The sequence below is a fragment of the Natator depressus genome, chromosome 26, assembly GCF_965152275.1.
Source record: "Natator depressus isolate rNatDep1 chromosome 26, rNatDep2.hap1, whole genome shotgun sequence".
Lineage (NCBI taxonomy): Eukaryota > Metazoa > Chordata > Testudines > Cheloniidae > Natator > Natator depressus.
The window spans coordinates 7,978,170-7,992,817 of NC_134259.1; the positions used below are offsets into that span (position 1 = coordinate 7,978,170).

At 47.4% G+C, this 14,648-nt stretch overlaps 1 protein-coding gene across 6 annotated transcripts in view; it reads left to right on the forward strand.

Moving 5' to 3' along the window:
- Window positions 1-14,648, forward strand: part of DPYSL2 (dihydropyrimidinase like 2) — a 92,112-nt gene that overhangs the window by 62,880 nt on the left and 14,584 nt on the right. For all 6 annotated transcript variants that reach the window (XM_074940085.1, XM_074940086.1, XM_074940087.1 and 3 more), the window contains exons 8-10: window positions 2,890-3,010; window positions 14,109-14,265; window positions 14,494-14,635. In XM_074940085.1, coding sequence (XP_074796186.1) covers window positions 2,890-3,010; window positions 14,109-14,265; window positions 14,494-14,635 — 420 coding nt within the window. The remainder of the gene's footprint in view (window positions 1-2,889; window positions 3,011-14,108; window positions 14,266-14,493; window positions 14,636-14,648) is intronic.

Genomic DNA, 14,648 nt, shown 5'->3' on the forward strand with positions numbered 1-14,648 from the left:
GCCCATAATGACTTCTCAAGTCAATGGGAGTTGCTGATGCTCAGCATCTCTGAAAATCAGGCCTGTGGTATCTCCAACCGGGAGGCCCAAATTAGGGGACACTTGAAAAATTTGGCTTGAGATCCTTGCCCAAGGTGTCACAGCGGGGGCTGTAGATGATGGAGGACCCAGATTATGTGACTGATCGCTCTCTGGTTCAGCCACTGGATTGTGCTTCCTCAAAACGTCACGGTAGTCCCTCTTCCCTCTTGGAACATCCTCGTTTTCACTGAAAAGAACTCATTTTCGCTCAGCTATAACTGGAATTGCTATTTGCAGCTTGCAAAGTGAAACTATTCAGAACTTTCCTTCTCTTTCATTCTGGTCCTGATTCGGAAGCCCTTATTTTGATTTTACTTCGGCCAGATCCTGGGGTTCTTGCATATTTTAAACCTCAGCAAATTCCCATTAACTCAGGAGATTTGTCTGAGTAATGGTTTCAGGATTTGACTCCCCATTGGATTTTCACTACAGCTGAGTTCTCTGTGCTCCAAACCCTCAAGTTGTTGTTCATTGTTTACTTGGTCCTTGTTTGGGCAAAACTTCCTGAAGAGTCAGTGGGAATTTGTGCATAGGGTCAAAGTTCTATCTGTCTTAGGTATTTATATTCTTGGGAGGTAGCGAAGCTCTAAGGCTCCTGTTTTACACGTGGGAAACTGAGGCACAGGCGGACCAAGGGACTTGACCAAAGTCACACAGGAAGCCTGTGGCGGAGTTGGCACTTAGGCTGGTGTCCTAATCATTGGACCATCTTTCCTCTCCCATTGATTGTGCTGGGATTAGATGCCCACGTCACACTGAAATTCAGTGGGAGGTGGATACCTAAATCCCTTAGGGTCCTTTTGAAAATTGTTGTGTAAGTAACAACACAGGATTTGGTCCTAAATTCTCTTCCCTCTGTATTGTGCTCCTCTGAGCTTTCAGTATCTCTGGGCTGGACGTTGCCCCATGGAATCTTGGCTCTGTGAGGGCTGTCCTTTCTGTACAAGGAGATTGTGATTGTTCCTCCAAAGTATGGGGGCTTTGCTAAGGGTGCCAGATGTGGTGCTGCTGAAAGCCCGGTGGGTGAGATCATTTTCACAGCTCCCTCCTCTTTTTATTTACTTTCCTTCTGCTTTGTTCAGGCAAGCAGCATCCAAAAGCATTTTAATGCCAGCCATAAATCTTCCAGTTTCAAATGCTGTTGCGGATTGAGAGGAACAATGCCCAGCCCGACTGGAACACAAATCCTCTCCTTTTCCCCCCCTATTATTGGCTCTGGGGATGGGGACTGTTTCCTTTATGCTGTGTGCGAACATCTGCATCCAGATTTCCCATCCACCCTTGTATTCCTTGACATATTTTCCCGATTGCATAAGGAAAACAATAACAGATGGTGGCATTGGAGGAAAACTGCATGACACTTGGGCTCAAAGTGCTGAGCACCCGCAACTCCCGTTGACTTCAAAGGGAAAAGAGGATGCCCAGCATCCTGAAGGATTAGCTCAGGCCTTCGACGTGCATCCTAAGCAGGAATCAGACTCTTTGATGTAATGGATGGGGCCGTTCCCTTATTTGGCTTGTTTGTTACATCTGCCTCCTGCAGTCTGAAGTGGATGCACGGACGCTCGTTCTTCCTTCAGCGTAATTAGGATACTTTGCCAGTCGTGCTGCTGCCTAGAATGAGAATCAGCCCAAGTCACAGGGAGCCACCTTTGCACTTGAGGTCAGCTGCTGCAGTATAGTTAATGGTGCCTTGGCCACGTTCTGCTCCCTTGCAAGCCCATTAACAACAAAGGTTTAGTGACAGGTCTGATCCTGAAAGGGGCTGTGGAGCGGAAGTTTGCATTGGTCTATACCATTGGCCTAATTCCTGCAAGATGTAACCATCTAGTGGCAGGGCTGTCAGCTCTAGAACTGACTTCTCCCACTGGCTTACCAGAGCCTGCCGTCTTCAAGGCCTGTCCCTTTCCCCGGTAGGGGTGTTAAGGGGATGGGTTGCTGTTTATTTTGTTGGGTGTCCTTTTTCCTATGGATGAAATTTTAGGGCTTAACTGGTGCCTTGGCATTGTGTTGGCCCTCTGCACAAGGGTAAATTTCACCGTTATGCCTATGATTGAATAAAGAAACTGACTAAAATGTGTAGTAATGCATAATAAGGGCAATCAATTCTCATGCTTCAGGGTGTGTTGCCAGCAAGGGTCAGGAAGGAATTTTCTCCCATGTAGAGCACTTAATGACTGGTGGATCATTTATGGGGAAACATGCTTTTCTCCAATGCCTCAGGTATTTCCAGAGGAAGCACAGAAGGACGTGATGTTAGATAGTAAAGTGCTCAAGGCAGGGATCACCTTGGTGCAGTGCTGAGCGCACTCAACCAATAACGATAATATTAGGCATGTGATCTGTCCTTGCATGGAAAAATCCTGTGGGTGAAATTGTCATTGCGGTCCCAGCTCCTGTAAATCAAGTAAAGGGATCAGAGTGTCATGACAGCTGTAAAGCCCGGATCCAACCTGGGGAGGAACTGAGGAAAAGCCCCAGTGGAGGGGGCATGGGGGGAGGAGGAAGCTGGGGCAGGACTGGGTGCAGTAGCCTGGACCAGCTATGGGGATTTTAGATGCTGCAGAGCAGCCTCTGTGCATGGAGGCTCTAAATTGGAGCCGCTCTCAAGGCTGCCCCGGTTTATGGCCAATCCAATCCCTATAGCACCTGGAATCTAAATGGCTTAAAGCCACCAAACCCACCCCACTCCTTTGAGTCCCCTGCACCCTCTGCTCTTAAGAAAACAAAGTTGTAACTGGGCGAGTCGGAAGAGCTGGCCACGCTAAGTCGAGCGTGTTCTAACGTACAGCTGGCTTTATCTTTTAGGTGGAGGCTGAAGCAGTGAACCGGGCAATAACCATCGCCAACCAGACCAACTGCCCTCTGTACATCACCAAGGTGATGAGCAAAAGCGCCGCAGATGTTATTGCTCAGGCCAGGAAAAAGGGTAAGTTATTCATAGATGGAAAAGCCCTCTGAGATCATCCAGCCTATCTCCCTGCCAAGCTGGGATTGTTCGCTGAAGGGCATTTTTCTAGTGTTGTCCAGTCTGGCGTTTAAATGTCCCAAACAATTGGCTCTGCGTCAGTTCCCATGGGAAGCCTGATAGGCTGTCAGAAAGTTTTTTGCTGATCTTCAGCCCAAATGTTCTCTCTCTGAATATTTATCCCATTACCCTCAGTAATTTCCTCCATTAGACAGTTATCAGGTGCCTCGCCTTGAATCATTCAGTCATATTACACAAAGCTCTTTCCGTGTAACTCAGTCCTTCCAACTCCCCCGTCTTTCTTTGGTACGGCTCTCTTCTGCACCCAGAAATAAACACAATATTCCAGGGGCAGCTACAACAGAGAGAAGTATTTTCACCTTCCTGATGTCCATACTCCACATGGCTGCGTTGGGCCAAATTCAGCGCTGGCATTGGCTTTGGGTCATCGTCTTCTGCTTCTCAGACAGATGGGGGAGGAAAAAGCGAGTGGAGCTGCTCTTTAGCAGGGCATTAGCTTAAGCAAGGCAAGCAAATGACATCACTGATTTCCAGACTCAGTGGAATTACAGTTAAACAGCAGAGAGAGCTCCGGTTTCATCCCTTTATTCTGCTACCAAAGCCTTGTTACTTTCCATTTAAATCATCTAGGGTGGGCGTTGAAGCAGGAGGATTTTTTTCCCCTTTGCATTCGAGGATTGGATTTAATTTGATGCACTCTAAATAAAACCAAACGAATACACAGATGACATCAGTTTCCATGTGGGGGCAAGGTGCTGGAAGAATTAGTTCCTACTGCAGCAAACTCCAATGCAGGGGGAGAGAATTCGTGAGTGCTTAGACCCCATGATTCCCTTTAAATTAATTCAGAGCTGGTCAGAAGGATTGAGGGGGTTCTTTTTTAGTCACAGAACTGGGACAGCACAAGCAGCATCAGGCCTCGTTTGGGACCGAGAGGGATCACTTAGAAATGAGAGCATAAATTCACCCAGCGATGAGACTGTATGTCTGAGCACTCAACAAATGACTGAATTTATCCTCCCAACACCCCTGGGAGATAGGGAAGTGTGATTTCCACTTTATAGGCCAAGAACTGAGTGATAGAGATATTAAAAAACTTGGCCAAGGAGGTTGTGGCAGAATCGGGAACTGAAGTTGGCGCTCTCGAGTCCCAGTCATGTGCACTAACCACAAAAAGCATCCCCCCTCCCTTGGCCACAACGGTAAAGAGAGCCAATAGTGGTGGTAGTTTTGGGGATGTGGGCTAGCAATCTACCAGCCCAGACCCATTTTGGGCATTAAGGAGTAACCCATCAAGTAAAAAAACGTTCATTGCTACCATGTTTGGTGCATATCTGGTGGTGATTACCAGGGCAGATGTAGGTGCTGGAAGTGGGTCAGTTTTTCTCTGTCACAAAATATTTGTCGTCATTTGTAGAATGGACTGATTTCTGTCTGCTGCTTTTATCAAATGATGCAGGTAATAAGACCCCTCCCCCCTAATTATAAAACATGCCTCAGGCTGAGCAGAACACCAAAACTGTATGTCTCATGCCCACATGGTACAACTGTAATTATCTTCTTAGTATCACTGAGTACAATGACAATAAATGTAAACTACTTATATTACAGTAATGATTCTTAGCAGAAGATCTGTAGAATGTTTTGCATGAATATATTGTGTGAATAACATGTACTCTGATGTAATCCCTACATATAACTAACTATGAGCTACTGAATGTTTAATGCCACACCACTTTGAGCTATAATTTACTTTAAAAAAAATAGTCAGATAGCTGAAATCTTTCTATTGTCCCTCACAACCTGTGTCTGATGTGTTCCATACTGTGTTTCTACACTCGTCACTGTCACAGTTGCCTGCATAGGATCCCATCAAATCTTCCCTGCGGCATTTGCATCTCCTCAGCTATGCTTCCAAAAAGGTGAGGATGACTTTTGGTGCAGGTGGCAGACCGTCATTTGAGGAACAAGATGTCCCGTGCTATCTTCTCACCCATCTGGTTTTGACAGGGGACACCTGAAGATACTGAACTGTTGCACGAGTCCATATGTATAGCTGATAATTTGCACCTAATTGTGCAGCCTGAAGGAGGCCATCGTTGATGGCAGTTTCTCACTTGTTTTGTTCTTCTTGGGAAACAACTCGTAGCACACGTTATCAAGACGCTAGCTTCTTACCACAGGATAGTAAAGATACCACTGAGACACCAAAGATACCACTGTTGACTTTGAAAAAGCTGCAGTTACCTCCCTTCAAATCTTGCTAGTGCTACTGAGCCAGGACTACTTGATTCAGCTACTCTTTGGTTCTTTATTAACTCTCTGGTGAGGTCAGCTCAGTCCATGCCATGAATTCAAAGGAATGCTCCTAGGTTCTTCTCTGAGTGATGATCCCTGTGTGGATTCCAAATGTGGGGTGCGCATTCTTGCCAGGCGCCAGAGCCGCAACAGTTCACAGTGGTGCTGGTTGACTCACACGTGTGTCGTGCGTCCACTGCGTGGCGTGTCCGAGACTTTAAGAGGCCATGGGGGTGGACACCACTCCAGTTCCCTCTTCCCAGGCAGGAGGAGAGCCCGGAGCAGAGGGGATGGAGGAGAGGATTGGATTGGGATCCAGACGGGGACCACACATCTCAAAGAAACCTCCAGTTACAGTAAGTAACCTTTTCCTCTTCTTTGAGTGCTGGTCCCTATGTGGATTCCAGACATGGGAGAGTACCGAGTAATATTCAGCGTGAAGGCGGCTGCGAGGGCTCTCCAAAAGTCACAGTCTGAAGGATGATATGGCCAACAGCCGCATCCGCCACCGCGGCATGGGTGAGGGCATAATGGGTTGTAAAGGTATGGATGAAGGACCAAGTGGCCGCCCGGCCAATGTCCTGCCATGGGACGTCTGCAAGGAAAACTGCCGTGGCAGCATGAGCCCGCGAGGAGTGGGCCGTGACCCCCGGTGTGATGGCGGGGGAATGCCAGAGAGCGCGTAACAGTCCGCAATGCGGCGGGAGAGACGTTACGAAGAGCACTGTGACCGAAAGGGAGCCGAGAATGGGCAGGCCACAGACATATTAGCCCTGAGGCCAGAGGAGAGGGATTGCCGAGAGTGGGATGTGCTTGGTTCATATCACAGACACATCTCTATCAGTAAGGGAGCTGAGAAGGGGCATGCTTTGTGAATGCCACAAGCACAGGGTGGGGAATGCAGAATAGACACCGTCGGCACAGGCCACAGCTTCGCACCCAAGACCAAGTGAGGAATTGAGATCAAGCAGTCTCAATGCCTGCCATCGACACAGAGCCCTGAGACTGAGGGTTGGGGTGTCCAAATGGGGGTTTGAGAGGCATTCTGGAGCGTTCCTTCCTGCACATTCCTGCCGTCCAGGGCTGGGGGGAGGGGAGGGGAGGGAGAGAAGAGCTCTAAATTCCTTCTCTACCCACTTCTCCGGATGCTCAGTTGCGAGCTTCAGCCAATTTTTTCCCATGTTACCGAAAGCTGAAGGAGAATCAAATCCATTGACAGCATGAATGGTGACATAAGACAGGTCTGTTCCCCGTTCCCTAACTACGCTGTGCATGGGAATGAATCTCTCTTCTTTGGGCCAACTCCAGTTTTGAAATAGAATTTATCTACCCCAAGAACAGAACAATGTCTTGGGCACATAGATGCAACCTCTGAGACCAAGCTCCTCATTAGCACCCTGTTTGCTCCAAGTGTTCATCAGCAACATGCAAAAACCATGCGCAAATCTGCTTCCTTGCAATCTGCCTCGAGTTGTGGTATTGCAGAATGGTTGCCTGGCACTACCTTCACTGCTCGTGCGAGGTCGTGAAACCCACCAGCAAGGTATACACTTCAGCACCAGGCAACCAACACTGTTCACACTTCACGACCCAGTCACTGAAGAGGAAGTTTGCAACGTTAGATTAGTTCTTTGAATTTGATGAGCTTTTCAAGCGTTGCTTTGGTAATGGTGTTAACACAATGGGGTCTCAAACATCTTGCATTTGGACATTCCCCCCCGTAGGCTCGCTCACCGGATTTGACTGAGGCGTCAACAGCAGCAGTGACTTGCCGTGTTAGGCTAGGGATAAGGGTTAGCAGCTGATCAAGCAGCTCGCCAAAAGTTTTGCACTTAGCAGTATTGGCACACCATCTGCAGAGGGATCGGGGGTCAATAATTGCTCACGTTGGCTAGCTCGACCATTGACAGATTTTTCTCCATCCTGACAATGTGTTGCTCTTTTGGGTTGTTCTTAGAGATCCATCCAAGCTGAAGAGGGAAAGTGGGACAGGTGCCAGGATATACTTCATCAAACCCTGGATATCAACATCTCTGGACTGGACAATACCTGTCAGCTTGCTGACTATCAATAGTTATTGATTGTGCTGTCTGCTTCTTCTTTTGTTCATCTGTTTCGTTGAAGTTACCAAATGATTTGAGATTATGCCTTTTTTGTGGGATCAAAGAGGCCTGCCTCAACCCTTTTCAGCCTACTGGTTACAGGCTACTTCATTCCTTGTGTGCCATTCTCTCTTATCACACACAAACTTTGTGCCGTTTCAGGTGGGGGCCACAGAAGATGTTGCAATGTTCACAAGCAGCTTTCTGTTGTCTGGGCTTCTTCCAGGTTCAGTGCAACACAGATTTGTCATTCTTTCAGTCACGGCTTTTATAATACCTTGGACAGCAGTTTCATTTGCATCCGTGCACTTTGGGGCAGCTTCTTTGTGGAGCTGTGTCGCTGAAGGCTGCATTCCACACATTTATTTGGCCATAGTTGTTAAAGCTGCCTTAAAACGTGCAGTCAGGTATTCCCTGGTCAGAGCCTTATCTTTTGTGCAAAGATGCTGATGCTTCCCACGGTCCTTGTTGAGAGACTGCTCTTTGGCCATATCATACCCGACACCTCTGAAGGGTCTGGCAGTCCAGTATACTGCTTCTTGACTATCAGCCAGGGCATGATACATATCTGGCTTCTCCTCCTCCAAAAGTCTGGCTTCTGCTACATTTTACACAATCCCATCTAGCCCAATTCATATGACCACACTGGACATCAAGTGGAATTGTTTCTGCAAATGTCTCAAGCTCCATGGATTTGTTATTGTCTCTTTTTGCTGCTATGAAATCTATCGGTAGAAGGGAGAAATCTGCTATATAGTTTTTCCAGAAGAGAAATGTATCTGAATAGTTTTTTCCTTGGATAACATAAGTGTCCACGAGCTGGTGGAATGATGGTTCATGAAGTCTGCCAGGTCATTTTGTGCTTCCACTCTAGTTCCTGTGTGTGCCTTCTCCATCTTTTGGGAGAACATCGTTGTTCATGGAATCGCTGAGCAACTCGTTGCCTCACTCATAAGTTTGTGGATTCTAACTTCGCACTTATATGCTTCTCCTCTTAAAACATGGCTGATGACTGAAGCATCATGGATGCTGGCTTCCACATGGGTGTCTTGAAACTCACTTTCCTGCTTGATCTATGAAATTCTTTGCATGACGCATGCCTTCCACCTCAAGGAGACGATTGTCAAATTCGTTGTGATTCCTCCATTTAATCAACTGTGCTTTGCAGTAGAGTCCTTCATCGTATGCGTCTTAGGTCCAGTTTTGGCCCAGAGAGTGAAACGTATCTTGAAAATATTTCATCATGGCGTACACCATGTTAACATCAGTTGCTGCTGCAGGAGTCTTTGGACTTTTTCTCAGACCCGTCCACTCTACAAACAATGACCAATATTTTGCATTATCAGTTGTATTGAGAAGCTTTCTACCAATTTCGGTCAAAATTAGACTGTTTCTTCAAGTTACGGCCCTTTTTGTGGTTTTAAGATTCTTCCAGATTGGATGCCCGATAACATTTAAACGTTACATGACAGAGAAAAACTGCACCACTTCTAGCGTCTTCCTCCACTCTGGTGAGAACCACCAGATATGTGCCCAATGTGATAGCAGTGAAGTTTTTCTAGCTGATGGGGGTTAGCCTAACTGATAAAAGCATGTTTTTAAATCTGGTTGATAGACTATAAAAACTGCCTATTCATTGCACTCAGGCCATTAAACAGTCTTTCAGTGGCTGTGGAACTGGCCTGGAACTGAACCAACAACCTACAAATTAAAGGCACTGGGGGCTGTTACTAATGTCCCATACCATCCAGAACAGTGGTCCATCTAGACCAGTATCCTGATCTAGATGGACCAGTGGCCAGTGCCGGATGCTTCAGAGGGAATGACCAGAACAGGGCAATTTATCGAGTTCTACCCTCTGTCGTCTGGTCGCAACTTCTGGCAATGCACCCAGTCAATATGGGCAGAGTTGAAATTCCCCATTAATATTAGGTTTTCCGTTTCTGTAAACTCTCTAATCTCCCTGAGCATTTCATAGTCACCGTCACTGTCCCGGTCAGGTGTTCACTAATATATTCCTACTGCGATACTGTGCCAATGAAGTATTGTTCAAGCGTGCAATTTCTAGTCATGGAGATCCTGTGATACAGTTTGCTTCATTTAAGATTTTTACTGTATTTGACTCTACGCTTTCTTTGACATATAGTGCCACTGCCCCACCAGCCTCTGTCATTTCTATATATTTTGTCCCCTGTTATTACTGGGCCCTATTGATTGTCATCATTCCACCAAGTTTCTGTGATGCCTGTTATATCAATATCCTCATTTAATACCAGGCACTCAAGTTCACCCGTCTTCAAGCACTGGAATACAAGCACTCAAAAAATTGGTCAATAGTGAATGGGACTCTTTTTCATTTGACTGTTGCTCTTCAGTTCCTACCTGTACTTTATCATCTTCTATCCTCTCCTGTTTACTAGGATATAGAGCATTCCCTTTAATAAATCCTTGCCTAAGTGATGTCTGTCCGAACCGTGTGCTCCTCTGTCCCTGTCGACATTCCCCCAGCCCTGGGTTTAAAAACTCCTCTACAACCTTTTTAATTTTACATGCCGGCACTCTGGTTCCATTTTGGTTTAGATGGAGCCCATCCTGCCTGTACAGGTTCCTCCTTTCACAAAAGGTTCACCAGTTCCTAATAAACGTAAATCCCTCCTCCAAACACCATTGTCTCATCCGCGCACTGAGACCCTGCAGTTCTGTCTGTTCAACTGGCCTTGCATGTGGAACTGGAAACGTTTCAGAGAATGCTCCCATGGAGGTCCTGGATTTTAATCTCTTACCTGGGAGCCTAAATTGGCCTCCAGGACCTGTCTCCTATCTTTCCCCATGTCCCTGTGTAGCTACATGTATCACGACCACTGGCTCCTCCCCAGCACTGCACATAAGTCTGTCTAGATGTCTCGAGAGGTCCACGACCTTTGCACCCGACAGGCAGTTCATGCACTTCTCCCGGTTGTAACAAATCCAACTATCTTTATTTCTAATGATCGAATCCCCCATTACTATTACCTGGCTCTTCCTAATAACTGGGGTCCCCTGCTCTTGAGGGGTATCCTCAGCGAGAGAGGATATGATGACATCATCTGGAGGGAGGCTCCCAACTATGGGATCCTTTTCCTCTGCTCCAGCTTGATGTTCTCCTTGGAGACTTTCATCCTTCTCAGCAGCCCAGAGGTGGGACCACTTTGATGTGTCCATGAAGGTCTCATCTATGTACCTCTCTGTCTCCATTAGTTCCTCCAGTTCTGCCACTCTCAAGAGCCCGTACGCGGTCTCTGAGGGCCTGCAGTTGCTTGCACTGAATGCAGACATATGCCACCTTTCCACCAGGCAGGTAATCATATGTGCTGCGTTCAGTGCAATAAACTGGATAGTCCTCACTCTGCTGCTAGACTTCTGCCTGCATTATTTTTACTCTTGCAGGCTTTTTGTTCTTTTTCGGGGGGTTGTGTTGTTTATGGGCCTAAGTTTAGAGTGTTTTTTAGGTGTATCTGGCTCTCCCACTCCTTCTTTAAACTCCCTCATAAAACTCACCTGTTCACTAGCTCCTCTGGGGGTTTAGGAGCTGGCTTTTTAAGCCCCTGTTTTCCCTGAGTTAGCCGCGGCCCCTTGTCAAGGGATCCTAAAGGCATTAGAGATTAATGGATGGATGGCGACTGCCTTGTTAGGAAGCTCTGAGTCTTGCCTAGCACCCAGCCCCACCAAGAGACAACGCTACAGTCTTCCGTCAAGCAGGCACACGGCAAGGAAGCACGCAACAAATAAGCTAACATTCAGACTCACGTCAAGGGTAACATGTCGCTCCTCACAAAACTCCCCTGGTTGCTGCTCCTGTTCGCTAGCTCTCAGTAGATCCCAGAATGCTTCACCGTCTTTTCATAGTACCCTTAGGAGGTAGAGAAAAATTATTATCCCCATTTTACAGCTGGGGAACTGAATCACAGAGAGGCTAAGTGACTTGGCCAAGGTCACACAGAAAGTTTGGGGTAAATCAGGCAATTGAAGTGGTCTGTCTTACCTTGCAGGAGAGAGCCCTAACTACTAGGCCATTCTTTTTCTTTGGTGGTAGCTTATGTACGAGTCCAGGGCAAATGGCATTTGCCCCAATAGGTGACTTTTTATATACGTTACACAAGCTTAAAAAAATGGCATGCAAAGCAGAGTTGCACAACAGAGCCACGCAGCCGGCACCCACAATCCTGAGGGGGTAGAGAGTGAGTCACTGGAGAACATCCAGAGGAAGGAACAAAAGGTAATTGATTTCTTAATGGGGGGGAAAGAACTTTGTCAAGCCAGATGCACATGATGGCATTTGCATGGTGAATATTCCTTGCAGACACTGTCCTTGGCAGTCCTGCAAGATGAAAGATAGCTTGCGAGAACAATTCCTCCAATGTATCGGGTATAAACAGGCTTCCCTTTCACATCCAGTGTGCCCTTTGCCTCGTTCCAGTTTCATGACCCCTGAACCTGTTTGCTGCAAGTGCTCCCTGGCAGGCTCTTCTTCGGCTGGAGAGTTGTCTCTTAAACAGTCCCAGTGATGGGGTAGGAGGCCAAGCCGTTACGATCCACACTCAAGGCCTGTTTTCTAGGATGCACCTTCAGTGCTCTGTCACAGGAAAGTGGCCAGATTCGATGGTCTTTGCCCCGCTTTTTGCCTATTCTTGGTGTCTGAAAACCCGCAGAGCCCCAGATGCCTTCTTTGCACGTGAGTAGTAGCACAATAAGGATCTGTGCTCGGATGCTGCAGTGAAGGGTGCAATAGATAGAGCTCAGAGGGGTTTATTTGGTTAGTATATACAGTGCCACTAGCAGCTGTCAGGGCGTCTGAAGTTGCAGCCTCCAGTATGTGCTCTGTATGCAGAAAACGATCATGTATCCCACCCACGTAAAGCATCATGCCCTGAAACATGGGCTGTTCCCGCCTGTGGTTAAAAATACTTCTCTAAAGAGGTCTTGTGGTTAAAGTACTGGACTGTGACTCAAGAGATCTGGTTTCATTTCCTTGCTGTGCCACAGACATTGGAGAAAAACATCTATCTTCTTTGTGCCTCAGTTCCCCCTCTGTAAAATGAGGATAATACTTCCTTTCTCCGACCCTTTGTCTGTCCTTTCTAGTTAGACTCTAAACTCTTCTGGGAAGAGATTCTCTGTGTGTGTATGTACAGCACCTTGCACTATGGGCCCCAGTCTGTTTATGACAGCGTTACTGTAAATATAACAAAATCTTCATTCTGCTACATTTTTTATCCGATCCCTTCTGATTTATCCTGTCATGGGCCTTCAGACACTCTGGTTCTCCCCCCCCCCCCCCAGCTCTTATTTGTACGGTCCCATTATGAGGGATCTAATAAACTGGCAACTTTTGCTGCTCTGAATGCTCCTCAGGAACAACACCTTCACTGTTAACTCACAAATACTGAGAGGCCTATGTTTTCAAAAGTAACTGATAGTTTTGGGTGCCTGACCCGAGATGCCATAAATGGACCTGAGTTTCAGAAAATGCGGAATACCCACACTCTGAAAATCAGGCCTCTGTGAGGCCATGAAGCCTAGGGTGGCCAGATGTCCCGATTTTTGGGTCTTTTTCTTATATAGGCTCCTATTACCCCCCCCCCCCACCCCGGTCCTGATTTTTCACACTTGCTGTCTGGTCACCCAAAGGCCTAGTGATAGAGCAGGGGACTGAGACGCAGGACGCATGGACTCCGTTTCCATCTCTGCTGTCACTGGGCGGTTGCGTGACCTTGGGCAAGTCACGTCCCTGTTCTGTGCCTCGGTTTCCCCATCTGTAAAATGGATAATGACACTAACCCTTGAGAGTTCCTGATGAAAAGCTCTATATAAGAGGTAGGTGGTGGTATCATTATTAAGGTTTCTCAAGCGGGGCACCCAAAATCACCAGTGGCTTGTGAAAAATTTAGGTCATAGGTAAGGTAATGGCAAGCGGTGAGTACTTCTGAGGGAGCTCTCAACCAGGCAGCCTTGTCGAATGACGGTGATCTAAGCTGGTCCCTCAAGCATGAGATGCTGTGCAAATGGGAATGGTATGGTTGTCGTCTCATCAGCAAATATGCATTTCATACACAGCGCTGACCTGATTATTTACACCGTGTTTTTCCACTAGCAGGGTGCGGCCGTTTGTCCATACCAATGAAATGTTAACATTTGAATATGCAGGATACTGGAGATGCTGCAAACAAGGGGTGGGAGTAGCAGGGGTAGAATTTTGTTTCAGATAAAGTTTTTGGCCAAACCATCTAGTTTTGTGTTGGTTCAGATTTCACAAGCCTTAATTTTGGGGCATTTATAGCACCTGGCATCATGTAATTTGTTGTAACAAATCGATTGGTTTGGGGTCTTGCAGCAGGATAGGGTGGGGCAGTTGCTATGCTGCTTCAGACCATGCAGTCCAGTACCCTGCCTCTGTCAGGGGCCACGATCAGCTGCATCAGAGGAAGGTGTAAGAAATCCTGCTGTAGTTACGGGCTAATGTCCCTCGGGGCAAGTTATCTCCCTGTTCTCCCTTAATGAGAAGGGTGGCAGGCGCCCCCACGGAGAGGGTGGAGATGCCTTTTGGTCTGCTGGCATTGTGGCGCTTACAGCTGTCCTGTTGGTGTCTGTCTGCCCCACAGGCACCGTGGTCTATGGGGAGCCCATCACCGCAAGCCTGGGGACCGATGGATCTCATTACTGGAGTAAGAACTGGGTCAAGGCTGCAGCCTTTGTCACCTCCCCACCGCTGAGCCCTGACCCAACCACTCCTGATTTTCTCAACTCCCTGCTGGCTTGGTGAGTAGACAAGGCTGCGCGTTCGCAGAGCGTGTTGCCTAAGCACAGGACGCACACTCTGCTCGTGGGTGGTCACCAAAGCTAACTTCCGGTTACAGAGCCCCATCTTGAGCTCAAGGGGTAGAGTGCTGTGCTCTGATGCAGGAGGTCCGGGGCTCTCTGAGGACTTGAGCTGATAATTTGCTGTGAAAATAAAGTAATTACCCCCCTCCCCCATTTGGGTTTCAGCGGAGACCTGCAGGTAACTGGCAGTGCCCACTGCACCTTCAACACTGCCCAGAAAGCTGTTGGAAAGGACAACTTTACCCTGATCCCTGAAGGAACCAATGGGACTGAAGAAAGAATGTCCATCATCTGGGATAAGGCTGTGGTAGGTCACTCAG